The following is a 26601-nucleotide window of genomic DNA, read 5'->3' as shown; positions in this document are numbered from 1 at the left end:
GGGGTGTTTCTCTATTTCGATAACTTCCATAATTATTCTCTTGTTGAAGTGTTCAGTTTTGGAGATTAACCTGGTTCCTTGTGTTACCAATTCAATAAATTATTGGGAAACAGGTTAATCTTCAACAAGAGAATAATCATGATACAACCACGTGACCAATCATTCCACTTACTGAAAAAGCCAGCACTCCACCCACCCCCACCAAGATTTATAGAAAGATGGCAGCTCTGACCACGTTTTAAACCCAAAACCCAGCCTGAAGATGGTGAGTGAGACCTCATCGAAATGTTGTCAAGACAATCTCAATCTTACATGGGAAAAGACCCGAATACAACAAGACCAGCATACCTACACCTGTGAAAATCTACAAAAACAAGTATATGTATATGTGTATGTATGTATATGTGTGTGTGTGTGTATATGTATGTGTGTGTGTGTGTGTATGTGTGTGTGTATATATATATGTGTGTGTGTGGTATTTGTACTGATAAATAAATAAAGGGAGACTAGTATAGATCTATTTCGAGCTAATTAGCTCTCATCAGCTAGCCATACCCTTACTGGGATTTGAACCTGGGTATGGCTAGCGTGGGCTTTTAAGCCCACGCTTGAAGATGGCAGGTGAGATCCTGCCGAAACGTTGCAAAGACAATCTCAACTTACACGGGAAAAGACCCGAATACAACAAAACCAGCATACCTACACCCGTGAAAATCTACGAAAATATATATATCTTTGTTTACCTCTTTTTCCTTCAAAAAATTACTCACACATTGTTGTGTAATGTTTTTGGCACTTCTAATTTATATTCTATTAAAATTTTGCCATTATGATTCCTAGCTTGACATACAGTGAACATGATATGTAATTGGGCCATAACTATTAATAGTTACTTAATGACACAGTTAAAAAAAAGAACATTTATTCAATAAGCTAACCGAACATCATTTTGTTTGTTCCATAGCATCAATTGTGATGCTTCAATTTTAATTCCAATTACTAAATGGGTACACGTAGGATAATTTTGAATGAAAGGAGAATTAAAATATTCAAGGACTCCTGCCAAGGACTCACCTCACATGAATTTTAAATAAGCAATCAAGCAGTGATCAAGCGGTACTTAACATAGACAAAGCATTTGTGTTGCATGCATCTCATGAAAAAATCTAAAACTATTTTGAAATTCCTTTTTACTCTAATTATTTGTTAAATGAATTGATTTGTCTGATTTTATAACCATGAACACAATTTAGCTGTTTGAAGATATTTTAAAGAAATCCAATTAAAATATACAAATGAATATTTCTATAGGTATGAATTATAAAAAAAGTATTCAGTATTCTTAAAATACTTTATAAGTCTACAGATTATATCCCAAATCAGATCTATAGTATCTTCCTACTATCATGATTAATATATGTTCACATTTTGCTTGAATAGCTCCTGCCAATCAAAGTTCATCATTAGGGACGTCTTTTGCTAAAAATATTTTTTCCCCATTTTCCTGACAACATTTCCTGAAGTTTTTCTTGTTTAGGAAAACAGTGAATTTTTTTAAAAGGATATTTTTGTGCAGAATGTTGATAATATTTAGTTCAATCAATAAATCAAAGCTTTATATTAATTCTTAGGTGAATTAATGTACTGAACATTGAAAAGAAAAAGCTTCAAAAAAATAGCTGAAAATTGTAGATTTAGAAAGCTTGACTTCTCCATTACCAAGAGAACTGTCAGGGCACTTAATAAAGCCCAAACATTTGTTATCTAAAAAGTTTATTACAATAATAGCATTAAAAGATTTAAGATAAATCTGACATTATTATTACAACTATGGTAGGTTCAAGGAGTATAGTTTTAGTCTATAAAGTAAATTACTACCGTGTTTCCCTGAAAATATGACAAGGTCTTATTTTCTTTTTACCCATAAAATATGGCTTGGGCCTTATTATGAGGGGAGGGTTTATTGTTTTGGGGTTGCTGGGTAGATGCTCTCTTGCGAGCGGGCTCTCAAAGACCCAGGCACAGCCTCATGGGCGAATGGCTGTGTTGCGCTGTCACAGCAGCACAACACAACAGCCATGAAGTGACCACGCTCACGAGCAGCCACCCGGCAAACCCCCTTTCCAGCTGGTACAGCGCCATTCACTGACCTAGGGGTATCGCCAAGCCATGTGAGCACCTGTCGCCGCCGCCCGGCTCCCACGGCTTGTCGCCTTTGAAATGCCAGTGAATGGTGCTCTGCATGGCTGGAGAGGGGGGTTGCGCAAGCAGCTGTTCCGCTCACATGCCTTCCAGCCTCACAATGCCCTGGCCCTGCTCTCCCTGCAGAGCCAGGGCACCTCCGCTGCCGCTATCCCAACATGGCTTTTCGGCGGCTTCCAAACCGAGACTTCCAGCAGTGGCTGCTCTGGACGTACACTCTACGGTTGTATCCTCTGCCGGCAGCTGGCCCACAACCATAGAGCGTATGCCCAGAGCGGCCACTGCCGGAAGACTCAATTTGGAAGCTGCCGAAAAAGCCATGCTGTGATGGTGGTGATGGCAGCAGCGGAGATGCTCTGGCTCTACGGGGAGAGCTGGGCCAGGGCATTGTGAGGCTGGGAGGCGCACGAGCCCCCCTCTCCAGCTGTGCAGAGCGCCTCTCATTGGCATTTTGAAGGCGCCAAGCCGCGGGAGCTGGGCAGCAGCGAACAGGCACTCACGCAGCTTGGTGATACCCCTAGTCAGTGAATGGCGCTGTGCCCAGCTGGAAAGAGGGTTTGCCGAGTGGCTGCTCGTGAGTGTGGTTGCTTCATGGCTGTTGTGTTGCAGTGCTGCAACAGTGCAATGCAGTCATTCGCCCATGAGGCTGTGCCCAGCTCTTTGGGAGCCCGCTGGCAAGACAGCAGCCACCCGGCAATCCCCCTCTTCAGCTGGGCACAGCGCTGCTCACCAACCTAGCGGTATCCCGAAGACATGAAGCAACGCGATAACTTTTGCCTCCCCCCCCCCAGTTCCCGTGGCTTAGCACCTTCGGGATACTGCTAGGTTGGTGAGCGGCTCTCTGCCTGGCCGGAGGTGGGGGGTTATCCAGGGGGCTTAATTAGCTACTAGAAGTCCTCACCTGCTTCACTGTCTGGGTTCATATTCTAATAATAACTACATGTTATTATTTGGAAGGATGCATTTATACAAATCACTGTGAATAAATGTTGTAATAGTTTTTTTGGGGGGGAATATATTTTTATTATTTTTACATTTAAAACAATGCAGTACCGTGAAGTTGAAGTGACCATACGGTCACATTATATACAGCTAGTCTCAGCCATTGACAATTAGCCTACTTAATACATTGTCTATCCTTCTATCCAATCACAATATATACAGTTTGTTCCAGTCTTGTCACCTTGTCTTATACCAATCATGAAATCTGTTCCAGACTTCAAAATATTCTGATTCCCTTTATTTTTAAGTTCAAGAGTGAGCCTATCTGCTTCTGCACAGGCCAACACTTTTCTATTATATCTAGCTCTGATGGTGTATTTTCTTTTTTCCAATATTGTGCATAAGTTATGCACGCCGCAGTTAGTACATGTATAATTAGATAAAGTGTACCCCTCCGGTATTATACCTAGGAGAAGAATTTCTGGTTTAAACAAGATTTAGTCTCCCACCATTTGTTCTAACCATGATTGAATCATTTTCCAATATTTTTTTGCCTCATTGCACGTCCACCAAATTTGATAAAAAGTGCCTGGTGTTTTTTTACACTTCCAACAATTTGGGGCCAGATTTTTAAACATTTTGGAGAGCCGTGCTGGGGGGAGATGCCATCTGTAGAATATCTTATAAAGATTTTCTTTATACGCCATAGCCATTGTTAGTTTCTGATTAAGTATCCAAAGTTTTTCCCACTTAGCCAATTCCACATTATAACCGAAATTCTTCGCCCAGGCGACCATAGTTTCTTTGACATGTTCCTCCTCTAGCTTATACTCCAACAAAAATCTATACAACACTTTGATCAGCCTGTTTTCTGTCTGTATCAAAAGTTTGTCTAATATTGTGTAATCTTTGGCAATACCTTCCTTCTTCCTATCCTGTGCAAACCTTGATTGTATCTGTAAGTAGGACCACCATTCTACTTAAATGTTGTAATCTTATGTGAAGCAGAGAAGAATAAAATATCCATTTACCACAACCAAAAGCCTAAGTAAAAGCTAAAGAAAAAAACTTTTCAAAATGAAGACTAATATTACAGATAGTTCTTATTTAGCAACTACAATAAGGAATTGCTATCCCGAGTCTTTCCCAAATCTTCATGCCACCAAACTGGTCCCTCATAATTCATCCCAGATCCCAACCCACTTTTTGATTATCCCAGTATTGCACCCAAGTGTCTGCCCTCAATGCAGAAGAAAACATGAAGCAGTAATTTCAGCCTGGTTGACATTTTAACTTTCTAATACATCTGAGCTCGCCTAACTCTTTGAAAGAATAAAGTTTAAGTGTTTTTTACATGATTTCAGAAACAAAATATGCAAGTAAGATCAAATATTCATGGATTCCTCCCAAAGATGGCTGCTGAACAGTAAGGAGATTTTTCTCTTCTACTGAAAATCTGCTGATTTTGCTGCCAAAGCTGATACTTTGGCAGCCCTATTCTCTGGATTTGAATGGGAACACTTAGAAATGACCCAAGATGGTATTTAGGTTACTGTGGACCCACCCAGGACAAGGTATCTTGAAGATTACAGTTCTTAGTGGGAGCGGTGGAAAATCAGGTCATATATCTTTTTCCTTTTGCCAGACCATTCCCTTAGGCATGCCTGGGTGGTCAACAAGCATTTTAAAGCTTATGTTTTGCTTTGTTTCCTATCTCAAAAGTTGACCAGTCTTTTTTGAATAATCTTTGAATAACCTTACGGAAAACATGGCATGCCTTGGAGCAGTGGGCGTTTAGATTTCATTTCCATCTATTTTGAACTATCACTACACTTCAAAGATTATTTTTTCAAAATTCTTTTTTATTCTGGACTGAAACATCTGCCTCTATTCTGATGAATATCCTCCCAGTCTCAGAGGAGCTTTACCTCTCCCTTGCCAAATTATACTAGAGCAGTGATGGCGAACCTATGGCATGTGTGCCACAGGTGGCACGCGGAGCCATTTGTCAGGGCACACGAGGCACTGCCCTGTCAGCTGGCCAGCTGAGTTCACCATTTTTAAAAGCCATTTTTCGCCTCCCCAGGCTCCAGAGGCTTTATAGGAGCCTGGGGAGGGGGAAAAGAGCCCCCCGCCCCCCTGGAGGCCCTCCAGAGGCTTCAGTGACTCTCCATTTGCTCGGAGGGTCGTTTTAAGCATTCCGAAGGCTTCAGGGACCGTCCGGAAGCTTCCCTGACGCCTTCAGAGCGCTCAAAACGACTCTCCGAGCAAACTGGAAGTCACTTCCAGTTTGCTCGGAGGGTCGTTTTAAGCGTTCCAAAGGCTTCAGGGAAGCCTCCGGATGATCTCTGAAGCCTCCGGAGGGTCTCCGGGGGGGCAGGGGAGACTCTTTTCGCCCTCCCCAGGCTCCTATAAAGCCTCTGGAGCCTGGGGAGGGTGAAAAAAGCATGTAAAAATGGGGGGGGAGCGCCTGTTGTATGCGCATGCGCACTGCGGGGTCACACATTGCATTATGGGTGCGGTACGCCTGCACACGCCCCCCCTGCGCTCCCCCCGCTTGTGGCACGCGAGCCAAAAAAGGTTCGCCATCGCTGTACTAGAGCAACAATGTATCAGGCTACATACAACTAAGTGTGGCTGGTAGAAAAAAGACACTTTGGTAATATGCAAACCCAAGATAAAAATTTTTTTAAACAGTTTGACCAAGTAATCATGTTTGCAAAAACATCCAAAAGCGAGTAATTGGGGTTAAATTAGATCACAAAAGGAATTTGATCTGAGAGTGGTAGAGAGTGATAGTGCAGGAGACTGATACAGATATTTAAACTTAGAGGTGCCTGAGGGGATTATGCATGCCTTTCCAAAGTTCAAGCTTGCACTCTTTTACAACAAGAAAAAAATGAATGGACAAGTGAAGAAGTTTGGGAAATTCAATTAGAAAAATAATTTCATTTGGACTTTCTGGAGAAGATAGATCAATTTTGAAGAATGGGTCTACTATATTTAACTAGACAACAATCGATAAAAGATGGCATTAAGGTACAATCATGAATATTTGATCAGACAAATCAGAGTTAACTGCTGGGATAATTGGGGATAGAAAAGAAGCCATGGTAAACTTCTTATGAGTTGAATACAACAAGAGTTTGTTAACAATGGTTGTTATTTTGTTCTTGCCTTTTTTGTTTGTTTGTTGTTCTATCTGTTTGTGAACTATTTGGCCATTAATATAGTAGATAGATGACAGGGTAATAATTTTAAACAGAATTAGATATTTGAAAAAATTTGGGCCCTGTTTAGCAAGGGGTAGGAAACAAATATTATTGTAATATATTTATCAATATTCAACTAAAAGGGATAATATACATAGCTGTGTTTGTGTTTTTTTCCCTAAATGCAGTTTTTCAATGTTTTGTTTCTTTTGCTTTTTGGTTTATTTGTTCCTGTGAATCTTCTTCTTTTTTGCAGTTTTGAATTTTAACATTTTTGAATAACAATAAAAATTATTATGACAAAAAAAATCAAATATTCCTAAAAAGGAGAAATACAAATATCATATTACTCTCAGCAAACAAACAAGCCAAAATCAAAATTCATTTTCCACCATTTGTATTAAATACACCTACCTTAACAACAGGATTCAGAAGAATAACGCCTGATTTCTTTGTAATCACATGTTTTGTTGTATAATGATATTCTATAAGCTGAGGAATCGTTGAAAATCCTGTTCCTTCAAATCTGTATTGATTCTATAGGACAAAATTGAGGAAGAAATACAAAAGTTAAGCAACGGGAGCTCTTTCCATTAATAAAGTCATGCCTGACTTTACTGCTATTTTATGCAATGAGTTTATTATTATTATTTATTTATTTATTTATTTATTTATTTATTTATTTATTTATTTATTTATTTATTTATTTATTTATTTATTTATTAGACTTATAAGCTGCTCCCTCTCCTCGAAGGGACTCGGGGCGGCGTACAATAAAAAATACATAACATGTTGCACGGAGGAGGTATATAGAAAAAATCAATTTTTACAAATTCATAAAATAACACAATAATAATAATAGAGTTAAAAAACATTAAAATACCCTAAAATTTAAAATTGCCAGGGGGATTAGAGGATAGAATTATAGTTGAGCCAGGCCGGCTGGTTGGAACAGGTGGGTCTTGAGTTTCTTGCGGAAGGAGGGGAGTTGCCTTTTAAAAGCTTCTACCAGAGAATGCTGAAAAGATTTACCAAAGTATACTTATTTGGATAATAAATAATGTATGGCTTAGTTTGCTAAACCATAGTTCAGCAGCTAGAAACATTTGGAAATATAAGTTAATAATGGCTTCTTTTACTACCTTCAGCCCTCTCTTCATGAAGGTTCAAATGATAGTTTGTTTAACTTATTTTGTTTATTGTTGTTATATCCAACTTCGGAATTGTAGCCAATATACATATTTATTAAATAAGATTGCAAACTTAATTTAAAACAAAAAGTTTAATTATAGCTTCCTCAAGCAAGATCATCAAATGAGGATATTTGGTATATAACCAAACTGAACCACTGTGGAAATAATTAAAAGCACTGCCATGCTATAAAAATCCGCAGGAAATTACAGCTTAATTGAACAGAACTTTAGGTGTTTTTTTTTTCAGTAAATTGAGATAAATATTATATCTTATGGACAGAAAAACCACAAAGTGTCTTCAAGTACAAGAAGTGATATTCAGTGTATGCCTTGAAATACTTCCAGATTTAACAAATAAAACATTTCACAACATTTATAACTTTTGTTCTAAGCCATGAAATACAAATTAGAATGGAGTAGCAACTACTGTTGGACCTATTTTCTAATAGTTGTTTTTAAAACAAAACAATAGAAATGTCTCCTATTGAAAGTAGTTGAAATATACAGTCTCTCTTTTATCTCTAAAATATTTTAACAGGATATAAATAGATATTGTTCATCTAAAGCAAAATGAGAATATATAGTAAAACAGAAAAATAGTAAGGTTTTAACCATCTAATATTCCTCTGAAACACATTGTGATGAATCATAGAAACAAAGAAAATAACAGGGATTTTCTTCCCACTGAAATCAAAACTTGATTGCTTCATAACTCTTGTTCTAGAATATTAAGTGATAAAAAATATTGTGGAGCTCAAACAAATATAAACACAAACACACACACACACACACACACAAGTGATTTGCGTTTCTGAAATAGTTTTAGTCAGCTACAATTGTCTTTAAAATTACTTTTAATAATGAAGTCTTTTGAGATAATGTTTGAGCAGGGTTTTTTTAAAACTTCATTCACACCTAAAATATAAGCTGATTATATAATACATTAATCATTACACCATAAAACTTCAGAGTGCTAAATATATCTTGTGTGTATCCAGGAGGTTTTCAAGACACAGAAGATTAAGAATCTTTATTTAGCTTTATCAGTATCTGCTTCTTGCAGATAAATAACCCAATCCCATCATTTCATATAATCTCCATTCCTACTTTATTCAGGGAACGTTATTTCACACTCTTCATATTTTAATATTCCCTGTTTAGGCTTTTGTGCAGTAAATGCTTGAGGTGTTTTACCTTTGTGGATTCTTTTGAATTTAAATGCTTGAGTGATTTAGTTCTACTAAGATGTTTGTGTGGAAAAAAAATGAATTAATCATTCCTCAAATTAGAAATATTTATTTCACAATTCAATGAAACACTTGTGAATTATTTATTGTATGTATACTACAGCTTTATGAAAAGTTGACTGGCCTTATTAGGACATGCATTTTCTACCCTAATCAGGATTAGGTAGAAAAATGAAGCATAGGTATCCTCCTACCATAGTTTCATGATTTTAGGAGAATTTGTTTGAATAATTAACTTCCCCCATCCTCCCTTTTACTAGGAGTATACCTTGGAAGAACAGGAACAGCTTGTATAAAACTCTGCAGTCTAGAAACTGAGTATGCCAGTGTTCCTGAGAACATTCTGCTTTATATTTATTTTTCCATTCATTCCATTTATACAATGTGTACTCAACTACAGATTTATTGCAGTTTACAACATCAACAGTAAAACATTCATTTTATAATCAACAATTTAAAAATCCAGAGTACAAATATAAACTTATAAAAATCTAAATATAAACTTATAAAAACATAAACATAAAATATAAAAAAGCAAATTCAGCCAATCGGAGTAATACATACATCTACCACTACTATTACTAAAGATGGTGACAATATAGAAATTCACAAAATGCTGTCCAGAAGAGCCCCATTCTGAGGAACTTTGAAATAGTAGGGGCAAGCCTTAATTCTAAGGAGAGGTTATTCCACAGGAGGCTGCAATACTAAAGTAGTATCTCCTGGCCTCAGTTGCCCTCACTTCTTTGGACCTGGGGTACAATCAAGTGTTCGTTCTGGCATGAACATACTGCTTTGGCCAATTCAAATGAGAAATGGTGCTCCTGGAATTACCAGGCAGAAGCCATACCAGCTTTACAGGGGGGAAAATCAGCACTTTGAACAGCATTCAAAAAACTATTGGCAATGAATGTAGGGACTAAGGCACATGTGTACTTGGAGGTAAAACACAACAATTACTGACAAGTTGCATTTTGCACCAATTCTAGTTTCTGAATGCTCAAGGGCAGCCGCCTGTAGAATCCTCCTCCTCCTCCTAATGTATTCCCGCAGGTGCAGGATCCGCTTTTCGGATCATTGAACGCCACTTTGCACGATTAGCTGCGTCTCCAGGGCTCAGGTCCATGGCTTGCATATCTTTGTTGATTGATGGTGTCTTGTCATCTCTGTTTTGGAAGCCCGCGGGGCTACCAGCCATTAACTTCTAATTGGTAGGCAGTCTTGCAACGGTGGAAGGTGCTGCTCTCTGGACATGTCCATACCAGTGGAGCCACCTTCTCTCATCTCTGTAATTGGTGCCACACCAAAATGCAAATGGTGTCATTTCTGATGTGATCAAGAAGGGAGGTATCTAATGGAGTATTCACATTTCTATGGCATGGAGATAACTTTGAATTTCTGTTGCTGCCCAGTATTCAGTGCCATATAGTGCAACAGGGAGGATGGTTGTCTTGTAAATCTTAGATTTAAGATGAGTTGGCATTTGTATGTCACATAACACACCAGTGAGTTCTCGTCAACGCATCCAGGCTGCATTCACTCTTGCTCACACCATTGATATCGCCATTACATGGGAGATGGTATCCCAGATACTGAAAAGTATCCACCTTCCTTAGGTTTTCTCCATTGATTTGAAGCGTTCCAGGGGTAGTAACAATTTCTAAGTACTCAGTTTTCTTGATATAGAATGCACTGCAATAGTCTTATTGCACAGTGATGCTTTGGCAATTATCATTTTCAGAAATTGCTACATAAGGTTCTGGACACGAAATTCAAGAATAACTGGAATAACCAACTGAAAAAATAAAAAACTGCACCCCTTCGAAAAATTAGATCAGTGCCTTTTTAGATAAAAATGGCAACTGGCAATCACACAATTCTAAAGATCTCTAATTAGAAATTAACAACAGAGCAAAGAACATTCCTATGTGCCACTTCAAAGGTTGAAAGATTACTATTGAAAACTACTGAATTCTGAATCAAATGCACAGAACAGTACTTGTGGCTGTTAAAAGGCAGTTAATGATTTCTTAGCTTTAAAAAGCAGGTAAGTAACATAATGCCCAAGCTGTGCATAATTATTTAGCTATCTAACTATAATTTAAACCTAATTATGTCGCTATTGAAATCAAGTGTACTTCAATCACTTAAAAAATCAATGTCAAACTTACATCAGCATACTGAATGATAAAATGTCTCCGTTGTCCATCAGAAAACACAGAAAGGACATATTCACCAGGCTTGCCATGGCTCTCTCGCACCAAAAAGTCCCCTTGCTGTTTTAATAGCTCTTGAGCTTCTATTCTTGGGATTGCCCCATGATACCAATCTTGTTCTGCCAGGGGTTTTTCACTCGCTGATATTACATCAAAAAACTTAAAAGAAAAATATGAAAAAGAATGATTAATATAATGCCAAGTTTGAGAATCAAGTTACTGTAGTTGTTAAAGGCATTAAAAATGGAAGACTGTGAGTTGAGGTCTAATTCTGCTTTAGGCATGAAATCAGCTGGGTAACTTGGGGCAGGTCATCTTTCAGACTGTGAAAGTTGACCTAGCCAACCCAGAAAGAAACTACTAGGCCAATAAACCCCATTGTTTACATTCATTGGCTATATGTTAAAGATAATATAGATAGCATGCTCATCTAGTAATAAGGGATAAATAATGAGAAAGTCATCCATTTATCGAAACATCCCAACATCAATAGTGTAGTTTATTCTGTCTGCCTTTGTCTTGTCTTTTGTAGAGGGCCAAAGGTATATAAGCTGTGATTCTGCTTTTACTCCAGGCAGCTCAGGAAGCTGCCAATGCTTTGCTGCAAACCCAATGCTGTACACTGTTGTTATTTCCATACTTAATAAATGTATGTTATATCTTCAAAGATTTGTTTTTTTAGGTGATCCAGGTTTTGGTTACAATATGAACTAAAATTAACACAACGCATCTGCGAACAAGCTGTTCCCATTCATATTTTCCTATAATATATTCGCATCAAGTTAAATCAAATATTTAACAAGAAGTGAGAACATATGACAGATAAAGCTGACATTGGAAAATGATGATGTAACCTATATCAGCACATTTTTAACTGAAAATCCTGATGAAATCACAGGTTTAATTAATTTAGAAGTGTTAACAGTCAAATAAGACAGTGGTACAAATATGACAAACAGATCAATGACTAAGAGAAGCCCCAAATGGACCAATAAATGTGTACAGCATTTCTTTTCCGATATCATCCTTTTTGTTTTCAATCCTGTTGGCCTACCCTTTGCATTCTGATAATAGCCATTAGATTGATAGCATGACCCTAGATCCGTGATGGCCGTTTGTCAGGGTACGCGTGGCTTTGCCCTGTCAGTTACAGCGCGCATGCGTGCGCTGGCCAGCTGACTTCAGCTTTCGTTTTCGGCCATTTTTTTGCCCTTAACTGCTGAGCCTGGCTCTCTCTCTCTCCTTCCTTGGATGGATCTGGCGGGATGATCAGGCTTTCTTGCTGGGCTTGAGGAGGGGGGAGGCGGAACTGTTGCCCCAGCCACCTCTGGGTGCGGAGAGATGATGCAGCAGGGCAGGAAAAAATCCGGTCTTGCCAGAGACCAGAAAGCCCATGCGGGGAAAAAAGCAGGCTGACTTGAGTGCAGGCGGGCGGTTTGCCGGCATGTCCTTTGCTTGTTGGGGGTACTCCCATTCGCTCTTAGTGACGGGAAATGCTTTGTCATGCAGGCGAAGGCTGGGCCCCCCTTTGCAACACGCAGGGGGCTCCCGCAGCCTCGGCTCATACATGAGCCAGCTGCCCTGAGCTGGCGGAGGTGGTGGGTGCAGATGGGCATGCGCTAACCTTCTCTCCATTGCCATTGCACCTGCAGAGCTTGCCCCCCCACCCCCGCTGGCTCCCGAGCTAGGAGGCAGAATGTCCTCCTCCATGGGAGAAAGGCACAAAAAGGGTGTGCGATAGGGAAGCAGGTTCCCAGAGGTGTGTGTGAGAGAGAAATATCGGATTAGGGGGGGTTGTTTCCCCTGTTTGCCGCAGGAGCAGTGCTGGGCATTTGGAGCTTCCCTGAAATCTCCCTCCGTGGACTTGAGGGGAAAGCCCCCTTTTTCCCCCCTTCTCAAATTGCAGGAGAGCGGCACCTCTCAACAAGTTGCCCAGCGTGCCGGCTAGCTAGAGAGACTAATCCACCAATGAACCCTAATCATAGCCTCGGCCCAGCAGGCGGATAAACAAACAGGCGCTCTCTCTCTCTCCCTGGCTCGCTTGGACTGCATGGATTTCGTCGCTCAAGCGCCATGGTGACCCATGCACCAGCCGGGTGTGAAGCGCTGGCCGCAGACGCGAGAAGCCAAGCTTGGAGAGCTAATCAGAGGTGGTGCACACTCTCACTCATTCTCGTTCCCTCTCTCACCAGGCACACTGCGATTTGAGAAGGGGGAAAAGGGGGGGGCTTTTTCCACCTCAAGTCCACGGAGAGAGCAGCGCTGGGCTGAGGCGTGGGGAGTTTTGCTTTGTTTTTTTCCTCTTCCTTCTCTACAATCTGTGCAAAGCATTCAGTTTCTAGTGCAACCGTTGCTGTCAAGTTACCTTGAAAAGAACTCAATATTTTTCCCCTCCGAGTCAAACACTCTGTTCAGAGCGCCTTCAACGCCCAACTCTTTTTAAAAATTCCTATGAACAGCAGTACATACATTTATTCAATTGTATCTTTTTAATCGTCCTCTGCTTTGAGCTTGAAAGGAGAGGCTGGGCTGAAATCTGCAAAACACTCTTGAAGTTTTGCCATGACTTTTTGCAAAAACTGTCAGAGTTATTATCCCCGTGTCAGTGAAAATGAAAAGCAAAGCTCCCCATGCCTCAGCCCAGCGCTGCTCCCTCCATGGACTTGAGGGGGGGAAGTCCCCCTTTCCTCCGTCTCAAATCACGGCATGCCTGGAGAGAGAGAGGGAGGGAGGAAGGAAGGAAGAGGGGCCGAGGCTACGATTAGGATTCATTGGCGGATTAGTCTCCCCAGCTAGCCGGCGAGTTCAGCAACTTGTTGGGATGTGCCGCTCTCCCGCAATTTGAGAAGGGAGGAAAAGGGGGACTTTCCCCTCAAGTCCACAGAGAGAGATTTCAGGGAAGCTCCACCTCCCTCAGAATGAAAATGCCCGGCGAGGCACTTCAGCCCAGCGCGGCTCCTGTGGCAAACAAGGGAAACCCCCCCCCACTTGTCCGATCTCTCTTTCACCCCCCACTGCCCCGGGAACCTGTTTCCCCACCGCACACCCTTTCTGCACTGGTGGAAGGCGTTGGACATCAGGACATTGCACTTGCAACCACCCGCCAGCCACCAGGGAGACCGCTAGTGTTGCCAGGTGCCTCCTGGCGCAGTTGAGCCGCGCTTGGCTCAGCGGTGTGTGTGTGTTCAGGCCAGGACTGCGCGAGCACGGCCGCCACACCAAGAGTAGCATTTGCCTCTGTTGCCTCTGAAGGCGGCGGGAAGCAGTAGATGCTGCGGGTGCAAGTGGAAGGCGCTGGAAGCCTCTGGAGAGCCTGGGGGGTCAGGAAGGCCATTTTTGCCCTCCCCAGGTTCCTACAAAGCCTCTGGAGCCTGGACAGGGCAAAAATGAGATCATTGCAGACTCAAAAGAGGGTGGGGTTTGCATGCGCATGCGTGGGTGGGGGGGTTGTGTGCAAATGCGCATGGGGTCACGCGCATAGGATTATGGGTGTGGCACGCCCACCCACGACCCCTCTGTGCTCCCCCTGCTTTTGGCATGCAATGCCAAAAAGGTTCGGCATCACTGCCCTAGATAATACTTAAGGACTTGGTCCCAGGGACAGACAATTTTTTCTATTATGATTATACTTGAAATTTGATGACTTGCTCATCACAATAAAATCAATTTATATATATTTATAATCCAAACTTTGCTTATTAAATGAGTGTGCACCTGTACTTTGGGAATTCAAATGTTTGAATTCTTTAGCAGTGGGTTTCATCTACTGCAGACTGTTAGAAAATACTCAATATAGGAAGTATTATAAACATTAATCAAATAAATAATTCTATAGCAAATAACAGAAAATTATGCAGAAAATAGTGAAAGCATTTTTTTCTTAATAAAGACAAAAGAATACATTACCTGTCCACTTACCGATGAAGATCCTAACATAGACTTTGGTGATCTTATCATACCAGCAATGGAATGTCGGATAGTATCAAACCTGGAAACTTTATCTTTTTTATCCTAAGAAACAAAGAGAAGAAGAAATAGTCCAACAGAAAATGGTTTCCTGGTCTCTGTTTTTGTCTAAAAACATTAATATGTTTGAATAGTTTTGACAAGAACGGACAATGACTATTAAAAATTAAAATGTTTTTCATATATTACCAAAAATATACAAAATGGCCTCATTCTATAACACTGATTTTTTTTTCTTTTTAAAAGCTTAAATATATTTTATTAAGTGAAACTATGTATATTTTATTTTCATTTTTCTATTTTGTATCTTCCTGGGAAGTTTTCCTTGGCACTTTTCTAACACAACAAAACTATGTAATGGTTTAAATGGAACAAATGGGTTACAGATTTCTCCAAGAGAATGTGGTCTACTTGTAGCATTCTGATTCTTGTAGATTGAAATAAAGAGCACAATATAAACTGAACAGTACTGTATAATGTATTCAGAAGAAAGAAGCCATATAAAAGGGAAAGATTAATGGAATTACAGTATATGTAAACGAAATGTAGGCCTATACTGAAATCTATGGATTTGAGCATGAGTTCCAAAAACATGAGTATAAGATCCAAAAGAAATCCAACATTACAAGAAAGTACATTACAAATATATTATTTGGAAGTGCTATATATTGCTAATTTTCTAGATTCTACTCACTGTGTATATTGGCAACTTTAATTTTGATTAACTTCTTTCATATCTTACTTTTAGGAGTGCTTTCTTACACTTCAATATATGAGTGTTCCTGCTTAAATAGTGGCAATGGTATATCATCCACACAAAAGATTGCAAAATCAACCCAAAACAATGCAATAGATTGTTATTCTTGACACCATCTTTTACTAATGACCCAATTACTACATTACCCTAGGTATAGTGTCTAACTTTGCTTCTAGGTCTTACAGGCGTTGGGCTGATCAGAATATTTTATGCACCTTAGTAATGCCAAGACAAAGGGCCTTTTTTCATATAAATGAATTATAGGAATAATTAGCAGCTATATGACTCATTCTCACATTACTAAAGGCGGAAACATTATTTTGCCCAAACTACTTCAAATAATGCATTAGTATTGCATTCACCAAGATTCTATTTCTTAACTGTTGTCTGTAGAACAAATGACTGAAATAACATCCTTAACCCTTATATTTAGCCTGGCTTCCTTTAGTATATATATTTACTGCCTTTTAAGATATTAATATTTACCTAGTTAAGTATTTTTAAAAACTAGAAAGCAGAAATGTTGACAAGTGAGAATTTGCTAATTTTAAGATGGGCAGTAAAACAGCTGTCAAAACTACTAGCAAATGCATGAAACAGATTGCTTTGATGTGTGAGCAAACATATCAGTTAGAACAAGTTAGATATAGGACAATGCATCTCAATTTTCTGACCTAAAATTTGTCTAGAAGAAGGGAGAACATTTATAGTCTTATAACAATTACCATCTGCTTTTGAATATTCTCACATTAATAATTTGATATTTATACATGTATGCTTTATGCAATATATATTAAAGCTGAGTCATAGAAATAATTCACTTTTTTAATGGAATAATAAAGACAAAGGTAAATAAGTATTTGGTGTAGGATAGTAAAGACAACTTTACATAAAGCCTTATAATAAAAGCCTTCATGCATCAGAAAAGACAGTAAAATGTAAATCAAACAGGGCAGATAGAATCTGACATCTTTCAAAAGCACATCCTTTATGGCAATGGTTCTCAACCTGTGGGTCAGGACCCCTTTAGGGGTCGAACGATCCTTTCACAGGGGTCGCCTAAGACCATCGGAAAACACATATTTTTGATGGTCTTAGGAACCAAGACACCAATTTTATGGTTTGGGGTCACCACAATATGAGGAACTGTATTAAAGGGTCGCAGCATTGGGAAGGTTGAAAATCACTGATTTAGGGGTTTATAAAATTCTGCTCAAGGCATAAATGTAAGAAAATTGTCAGAGAAAAAATACAAAAACAAGTATCTTGGTAATTGTCAACAGTAATTGGAAATGGAAATTATTATGATTCCAAAATGGTTTGCTTTACCTTTGTAAAAATTAATTACGCCCATGTCTATAGACTCTGTTTGAATTGGGTTCTTATTAAGAGAGTCGGGAATGCTTAAAACTGATTCAGACAAGCAGTATATAAAAAAGAAGGAATGAAAAATATAGTGTGCTGTACAAACCAATAAATTAACTTACCAACCTAAAGTTTAATAAATATTAGATTGTTACTTGTAAACCAGGAATTGCAGCTTAATGAGTTTCGGAAGTGATCAGTCTAGCACACAAATTGGTAAGGTAGAGGAGGGTCCCCAACCCCCAGGGCATGTCCACACAAGCAGATGGCTGGTGCACTAGCACAGCTTGACTTGCACAATCAGGGGGCCGGTGTGCATGTGTGCAACTCAACTCATGTTAGCGGCGGGTTCAAACACACACACATGAATGGGCGCACCGTTCACGTGGCCCAGTTCCCTTCTCCCGCCAGCTGGGCCACCAAGCCTTAAAGATAGGGGACCACTGAGTTAGAGGATATGCAGCTGTCCTTGAAGAAGGTATTCACTATCTGTTAAGTAAGCCCTGAAAGGCAGGATGAAGTCAGAAAGAAATGCCAGATTGCTGTCTTGATTCACTTTGGTGTAAAGGTAAACAGTCTATGTCAGTCCTTCAAAATTCTGTTGATACAGCCTGAAGTAACAGAATTCCAATAATTCTTCTATTTCCTATTCTATCTTCTTTGAAAGGCTGACAAGAACTTTTATTCTAGCACTACAGAAGATGGGTATGGGAAAAACAAGAAGAAGGAAATATTGAATTCAAAAGTTTTGTATAGCCACAATCCTGCTTATGTACATATTTCAATATTATGTGTTATTCCGTTCTTAAATAGCTTGTGAATAAAAATTTCTAGCTCACTGAAGATTTAAAATGAAGACAATTTGTATAAAGAAGTCAAACTAGGTTAGCAGATATGAATCACAACATTCTTCTTGACTTTTAACATTGCATTTGCTGATATATATAAGAGAGGAAGAAGTTAGGAAACATAATAATTTACTTCCTAGCACCAACTCAGCTTCCTTCTCAGATTAAGTATTGAAAGGACATCAATCTAGAGAACAATTTCTGTGTGTGTTGTGGGGTGGGGGAGAAAACTACTAACTGCCTGGTATAAACCAGGAATTTATTGAATAGTTTTTTTTTATATATGGGCAGTGGATTAAGCGAAGGAGGAAAACAGATTTAAAGTGGAGGTTCTATGTGCAGTAGAAGTAGTTGTTGCATTAAAGAGTAAATCAAATGTTATGTAAATTAGTTAATACAATACAATAGCAGAGTTGGAAGGGACCTTGGAGTTCTTCTAGTCCAACCCCCTTTCTAGGCAGGAAATCCTATATCGTTCCAGACAAATGATTATCCAACATCTTCTTAAAGACTTCCAGTGTTGGGGCATTCACAACTTCTGGAGGCAAGCCGTTCCACTGATTAATTGTTCTGTCAGGAAATTTCTCCTCAGTTCTAAGTTGCTTCTCTCCTTGATTAGTTTCCATCCATTGCTTCTTGTTCTACCCTCAGGTGCCTTGGAGAATAGTTTAACTCCCTCTTCTTTGTGGCAACCCCTGAGATATTGGAAGACTGCTATCAGGTTTCCCCTAGTCCTTTTCATTAAACTAGACATGCCCAGTTCCTGCAACCATTCTTTATGTGTTTTAGTCTCCAGTCCCCTAATCATCTTTGTTGCTCTTCTCTGCACTTTTTCTAGAGTATCCACATTGTTTCTACATCGTGTTGACCAAAACTGAATGCAGTATTCCAAGTGTGGCCTTACCAAGGCATTATAAAGTGGTATTAACACTTCACGTGATCTTGATTCTATCCCTCTGTAGTTCTGTATCCCTCTGTAGTCCCTCTGTATCCCTCCAAGTTCTTTAACTTGGGATAGTCTGCATCAACCTCAGTAGATTACTTGGATTATGAAGTTCTCTTCCTCTTGTGAAGAGAAAAGAGACGACTTGTTAAAGGGATCACTGGCTGTCAATGTAGCAGATTGCAAGAAAAAGGACCTAAATGTCAAAGGAAGTTTTGTGCTTCTCAAGTAATCTCAGAATTCCTAAAATAGGGAGATTAATTTCCATCTCTCAAACCACTCTTGTGCCATCTCTAAAAAGTAATTGTCTTTTACTCTAAACTATCTATTTCATACCAATAGTATGAGAAAGCAGAATAATTTTTCAGGAAGTTTCCAGATGGCACTCATTCTCAGAATCGATTGAGTCACAAAAAAATATTCAGAATGGTGAGAAGATAATGTTCCTAAAAGCCAACTGTTAGCTGTTGAAAACAGCAGCTTTGAAAGAATATGTTTGCCAAATATGCAAAAATTCTAATACCCAAAAGACCTTGAGATTGATTTATAATAATGCATAATGCAAGAAAAAGTTTTCAGCTTATAATGTAAAATTGGATAATCAAATAGTTGCATTTGTGGACAGAGAAAACAGTAAATAAGTTGTTCAAATTGATAGTTGAACTTGGAATGTTCAACCCTAACACTCCAAGTTCAACCCAAACAAAATACTATTAACTAAAGGAAGTCAATTCATTTCATGTAAACATCCTGCCTGCCTTTTAGGTTTTTTTTTCTTTTTTAACAGATACAGATACTTTTGTGAACTTATTGTTTTGCAATGCCTTATTTTTTTTAAAAAAAAAGTTTAACCAAACTTTAAATAAGTTTGACCAAGTTTAAAACTTGGTCAAAGAATTGATCAAATAAAAATTAAGTATATGATTATTATATTACATATTAACTTTAAATTTTGATATATGCATTATAAAACGCTGAATAAAATTTAGCATTTTGTTTAATATGTCTTAAAATATTTTTCCCAGGGTAGCATTAGATACTTAATAAGTTACAGAACACTTAGACATTTTGAAGTACTGCTACACAACATAAATCCTATTCACATAAAATAATTAAACTATTCCAAGATAAGCAAAACAAAAGCATACAAAATGAAATTATGATAAGGCCTAAACTGATTCAAATGTAGGCAATTCCTTTTTTGTAAATGTGCATGTAACAGAAGCTGAATTTACTCCATCACTTTATTTTACAGTCTTTACCTTACTGTAAAATATACTTAAATCATAGATTTTACCAATATTTTCCCAGAAATCAAAATGACTATGTAGAGCAAATGGGGAGCCAGTTTATTTACTGAAGGAAATTGAGTCCTTCTTTCCAGTATCACCTTTGCACAGACATTATGGAAAAAACTGATAGCTTAATCTCAAAAAACTGTATCTCTACAAAGGCAGTAACTCATTACAATTCTGGACATGCCACATAAGATGCAGCAGTTAAGTTTAAATTGAGCAGTAGAGCTTTTGAACTAGAGGTACTTTTGAAATGTTGTATGTTATCAGTGCTCTAACAAAATAGTTCCATGAAATACCTGTACATTCACAAAATGACTGCTATAGTGGCACAAAACCTCAATCTGAAATAAAATGGATAAAATTGCACAATACCACCTCTTCTACAATTTTAGCTCATCTTTGCGTCCCACACTCTCCCTGACTGGGCTGATCTGATCTTATTTTCTAAGAATGTCCAAAGATTGCATGACATCTAGACAATCTTGTAAATATCAATCCACACTTTTCTTTGACAAGTGTTATATCATTATTTATCAAAAAAAAGTTAAGAAAGAGAGGGAGGAATGCAATGTAAAATAACTCGGACTATCGGTGGCTCAATAAAATTTGCAGCCCTTTTAATAATTTCTGCAGACAATTACTTCGATGCCAAAAAATGGATTAGAAATATAAATAAAAAATAGCATTAATCATGATGCAAATTAAAAGACACAATTTGCTTGATCTAACAAAGTCTTAAGACTACAATTTAAGAACAACAGAAGAAGATACATGGAAATATTATTATAGCACACTAAAATCTTTGGCTCACAAAACTAAAAAAAATCTACATAAGGCTAAAAACTGCTAGTTATTTATTGCAAACTAGCTCACTTAACACGATAGCATGAAATTTAGCATCGTTGCCTTCCCTGTTTGTAAACCCAATTAACTTAATAGTTCAATCTTGATAAATTGTAAAAACAAGGATTTATAGTTAATTAGTTTACATTTTAATTTAAATGGCACTGCCAATTTGCCAAAGCATTTTCCAGTTCAGTTTCTCAGTTTAATCTGATATATGACAGAGCACAAATAAACTTTAAACTGAAATTGATTGAATGTATCATATATGCTACAAGTAAAATGTTATTAATTTTTGAAATGACTATTTACAAAAAGATGAGATGACTCTGAGACCTCTTCCTGAAGTTACTGTACAAAAGGATTATAATATAGAACAAAATGGATATTCTCTTCAATCAAGCTGAATTTTGCCTAACAAAGTTACTACACTCATTTCTTCACTAGGTTTAGAAAGAAGACAAGTGCAAAGGGAATTTTAACCCACACATTTTTGTGGGTTTTTTTTGATAGAGTGCCCTGTGTTACCCGAAGAACCAATAAAACAATTATATGATGTTACATAACATACATCTGCTATAATGCAGTCATATATTGTCCAAACTGGCCAGATACATTTGGAGAACACCACCAGTGTACACATACTGTACGTTTTCACATAACCAACCTTATTTAGATTGCCTTTTAATCATGGATACAATAAAAAGAGTTCTACAGCATATATATTTTTTGCGTTACTATATTTATCTTTACAGAACAGATGTAATAATAATAACAACAACAACAACAACAACAATAATAATAATAATAATAATAATAATAATAATAATAATAATAATAATAATAATAATAATAATAATAATTTTATTTGTTAGCCGCAACCCTCTCCCGAAGGACTCGGGGCGGCGTACAATCAAAACAAATAAAATACAGATAATGACAAACATACATACATAAAACAAACACATATACATGTGCATGGAGGAGGTAGACTAATGAGTGAAACAATTAAAAACACAATTTAGGACTTCCGGTTCCGGCGGCTACGGCGACAGGCAAGCCTTTGCCTGCTCCCGCTCTCCCGGTGGGCTTCCCCCGCTTCTGGGGGGGGGCACAGGACACTGGAGAGGCGTCCTGCCAAGGGAGCGGCTTGCGGAGGGTCCTGGTGTCGGCGGCGGCTGGCGGGGGCTTCTCCGCCTCGTTCTAGGCATCGGGGAGCAGTTTTGGAGGGCGCGCATGCATCTCGCTCCATGCCGATCGGAGAACGCACTTTTGAACGAAGCAGCGGCGGTATGGTGAGAGGCTTCCTTTCTTCATTCCCTTTCTTTTGATCTGATGGACTTTTCAGCTTTTTTAAAAAGTTTAACTTTCGGATTCTTGCTGGAGGTGCGGCTAGAGGGAGGGGGATTTCCCCCCCCCCTTGGACAAGCGGCTTGAAAAGATTCTGCTTTCGCCCGCAGGGGAAGGAGGAGGGGGGAGAGCCAACTAATGATGCCTCACCCCTGTAAAAGTGACTTTCATTGGACTTAGTTCCAGAATTTATGGGTGAACTGAGAATTTTCTGAACTTTTAAAAGTTTGCTATGCCTCTGAGCCCAAAGCTGGCAGGGCAAGATGGCACACTTCCGTTGTCTTCATGAACTCTGAAACCTGACTCCACCTTTAAAACTCAGGCTTCCGGTCTTTGTCTCCGTGCCACCCAGAAGAATCTCTTGTGGATTGCTATTTTCTGAACCCTCTGGAGAGAAAAATTTTCTCTATTGCTAGACTGACTAAAGAAACTCCCAGCTGCTTGGATCTTCTGCCTCCTGAACTCATCTGCCTGCTCTACTTCTTCAGCTGTCCAGTCTCTACACTGACTGATCTCTCTGTTTTATAAACTATGTCTCCAAAAAGACCACCACCTGGAAAACCTGGTTTTGCTACCTCTGCACCGACATCTGCAACATCCAGTCCTGCCACACAGTCAAAGATTACAGAACTGATGCAACCCAAGAGTACAGAGATGGATTTGCAACAAATGCTTCAGCAACTCATACAAGGCCAGGAAGAAATTAAGAAACAATTAAAGGAAATGAAGGAGGAAATTAAAGAGAATCAAGTCCAAATTTATAAGAACTCACAGAGACTGGACCTCGTGGAGGGTGGGGTGGCGGAGGCGAGGGGGGGGTAGAAGCTTTGCAGAAGGGTAACAAAGAACTTGATATCCAACAAATGAAAACAGAGTTTGAGAGAATGTCCTTTTATCTTAGATTTCAAAATGTTATAGAAGCAGATGGGGAAAATATAAGGGACATCATGACTAATATCTTAGCTGAATACATACACAAAGATAGACAACAGATGGAATGGGAGATAGACCTGGTCTATAGAGTGAACTCAGCATATGCCAGAACACACAATGTGCCCAGGGAGGTCCATATCAAATTTCTTAGGAAAAGCACAAGAGACACAATTCTGGGGGTACAAAGGGGGCAAGCATTGACATATCACGACAGGGAGATAACCATCTTGAAACAGATCCCCAAAAAAATTAGGGAGAAAAGGAAAAATTATTCGCAATTGGCGAATAAATTATACCAGAAAGGGGTGTGGTTTAGATGGTTGATGCCTGAAGGGATACTGATATTCTGGGAGGAGACAAGAATTAGAATCAATACACCCATAGAGGCTCAGGCCTTTATGGAAAAAAATAAAGCGATCCTAGAAAAAACAGAAGATTTTTCAACGGTCACACAGGACACGGGAGGGGCCGGAGCTCTGCCAGCGGGGGGAGAAGGGGCAACATTAAGAAAGCTCAGATCACAAAAATGAGTAAGAAAATCACATTGTTATAAACAGACCGAAAGTAATAATGAAATTATACCTAGACTATATATTATAATATATAAGCTGATTGAAATATCTTTATAGAAGTGATATGCTGATTTTATACGATTTTGTATTAATGTTTTATACATAGATGTACCTTATGAGTTTGGAGGGAGGGGGCGTCTGCCATACTTGCAACTGCCAAAATTTGTATACCATTCCACTTACCCTTTTCCTTATAAATGTTTTAAAAAACCAATAAAACTTTTTGGAAAAAAAAAACACAATTTAAAATCCCATTGAATAAAATTACCGAATTAAAAAACCCATCAGGAGCGTTATGAAGTTATGGTTGAGCCAGGCCAGCTATTTGGAATAGGTGGGTCTTGAGCTTTACACGGAAGGAGCGGAGGTCAGTGGTGGTCCTAATATCCGGAGGGAGGTCATTCCACAGGGCTGGGCCCGCCACAGAGAAGGCTCTGCTCCTAGGTGCCGCCCCTCGGCATTGTCTAGTGGACGGCACCTGGAGAAGTCCCTCTCTGTGCGAGCGGATGGGTCGTAGGGATGTATGGGGCAGAATACGATCCCGCAGGTAACTAGGTCCTGAGCCATAGAGCGCTTTAAAGATCGTAATCAAGACCTTGAAACGCACCCGATAGACCACAGGAAGCCAGTGCAGCTCGCGCAGGAGAGGTGTCACATGGGAGTACCTAGTACTCCCCATAATCACCCGCGTGGCCGCATTCTGGACCAACTGCAGTCTCCGAGTGCATTTCAAGGGAAGCCCCATGTAGAGAGCGTTGCAGTAGTCCAGGCGAGACGTCACCAGCGCATGAGTGACTGTGCGTAAGGCGTCCCGGTCCAATAGGGGGCGCAATTGGCGCACCAGGCGAACCTGGTGGAACGCCCCCCTGGCCACGGCTGTCACATGGTCATCCATGGACAGCCTGGCATCCAGGAGGACGCCCAAATTGCGCGCCCGCTCCACGGGGGCGAGTTGAATGCCCCCAATGGCCAGAGATGGGATTAACTGGTTGAACCGGGGGGCCGGAACCCACAGCCACTCCGTCTTGGAAGGGTTGAGCTTGAGTCGGTTGTCATCCATCCAGACCCGTACGGCTTCCACACACCGGGACATCACTTCGACGGCCTCGTTGGGGTGGTTCGGGGTGGAAATGTACAGCCGAGTATCATCAGCGTACAGATGATATCCCACCCCGAAACCACGGATGATCTCGCCCAGTGGCTTCATGTATGTGTTGAACAGGAGTGGCGAGAGGACCGACCCCTGTGGCACCCCACAAGTAAGGGGGCTTAGGGTCGACCTCTGCTCCCCTGCCAACACACGTTGCGTCCGGCCAGAAAGGTAGGAGCCGAACCACCGCAAAACGGTTCCCCCGGACTCCCAACCCCTCCAGTCGGTGCAACAGGATACCATGTATACAGTTACCTCTAGTTTTCTTTCATTGTAATAGCTATGCAATAGATTTTTTCCTTTATTTCTCAAATAAATCCTTCAGAATATTTCTCTAAGTCTTTGGAACAGATATAGGGGAAGTTCTAAGGCAGTGGTTCTCAACCTGTGGGTCGGGACGCCTTTTGGGGTCGAACGACCCTTTCACAGGGGTCGCATAAGACCATCAGAAAACACATATTTTCGATGGTCTTAGGAACCGAGACACCAATTTTATGGTTGGGGGTCACCACAACATGAGGAGCTGTATTAAAGCGTCGCGGCATTGGGAAGGTTGAGAACCATTGTTCTAAGGGCTCCAATTTGGCCAGCAATGTTTATCTGACCAGTGGATACCATCACTAGATTTAATACAAGTATCATTATAAACAAGGAAAACCTGTCATTTTAACCAATTATTTACACACACTTTACACACAGCATGAATAAGAATGGGCTGCTTTTATACTATCTGTAATTTATTATATAGAGATAATACTTTAAGAATTAAATACGAATGCTACAAAATCTATTACGTTCTAAAAATATTTTCTATTTGAAAAACCATATAGAGACTTCTGCTTTTGATTTACTTAGAATTATATCCTCTACTGAAAAATTAATAACAAAAGATTCAAAAATATCTTACCTCTATAAAAAAAGTACTGGCTAAATTTACTCTGTTCAGCTTTTGGTACAACAGAGGAGAAAATGCACTTTTAAGCAATTAAACCTACATTAACTGTGTTAAAAACTAAACCTTATCCTTTCATAAATTGAAACAGAAAGAAATAGGCAACCTTTAAAAGATTAAAACAGATATTTCTGGTAGGTAGGCAACAGAATTTATGATGCATACTTAATCAGCATATATGACAAATATTTCTAAAGTTTTATATGTAATGTTTTGCTGTAATTGCTGAGATTTCAGAGTACTCAGTATAGAATCTTAGCTGCAGGCCATGTTGAATGAGAAATGTAAGAATGCAAGCTAATAATGCTTATGTATTGTGAAATTATAACGGTAGATATTTTATAAAATATTTAAACATTGGGTGTTATATATTTTAATCTATAAATTATAATTCATTTCAGTCCATGAATGGTCCTACATTTTCTAATCAACTAGAGTTTGCTAAATAACAGTATTTTTAAGAGCCATCATGGCACAGTGATCAGAATGCAGTACTGCAGGATACTTTTGAAGACTGCCAACTGCCAGCAGTTTAGCAGTTTGATTCTCACCAGCTCAAGGTTGACTCAACCTTTCATTCTTCCAAGGTTGGTAAAATGAGGATCCAGATTG

The 26601-nt window shown here is 39.3% G+C and overlaps 1 protein-coding gene across 5 annotated transcripts in view; it reads right to left on the bottom strand.

Moving 5' to 3' along the window:
* FER (FER tyrosine kinase) overlaps positions 1-26601 on the bottom strand; it is a 144279-nt gene that overhangs the window by 65581 nt on the left and 52097 nt on the right. For 4 of the 5 annotated variants that reach the window (XM_081940240.1, XM_081940236.1, XM_081940237.1 and 1 more), the window contains 3 exons: positions 14919-15023; positions 10968-11171; positions 6771-6893 (listed from right to left, as the gene is read on the bottom strand). In XM_081940240.1, the coding sequence (XP_081796366.1) occupies positions 6771-6893; positions 10968-11171; positions 14919-15023 (432 nt within the window). The remainder of the gene's footprint in view (positions 1-6770; positions 6894-10967; positions 11172-14918; positions 15024-26601) is intronic. The other variant, XM_081940239.1, reaches the window with a different exon arrangement.

Source organism: Natrix helvetica (genome assembly GCF_964273705.1).
Source record: "Natrix helvetica genome assembly, chromosome: 2".
In the NCBI taxonomy this organism is placed as follows: Eukaryota; Metazoa; Chordata; class Lepidosauria; order Squamata; family Natricidae; genus Natrix; species Natrix helvetica.
The sequence above is the reverse complement of the archived record's forward strand: the minus strand, read 5'-3'. Positions and strand labels throughout refer to the sequence as shown.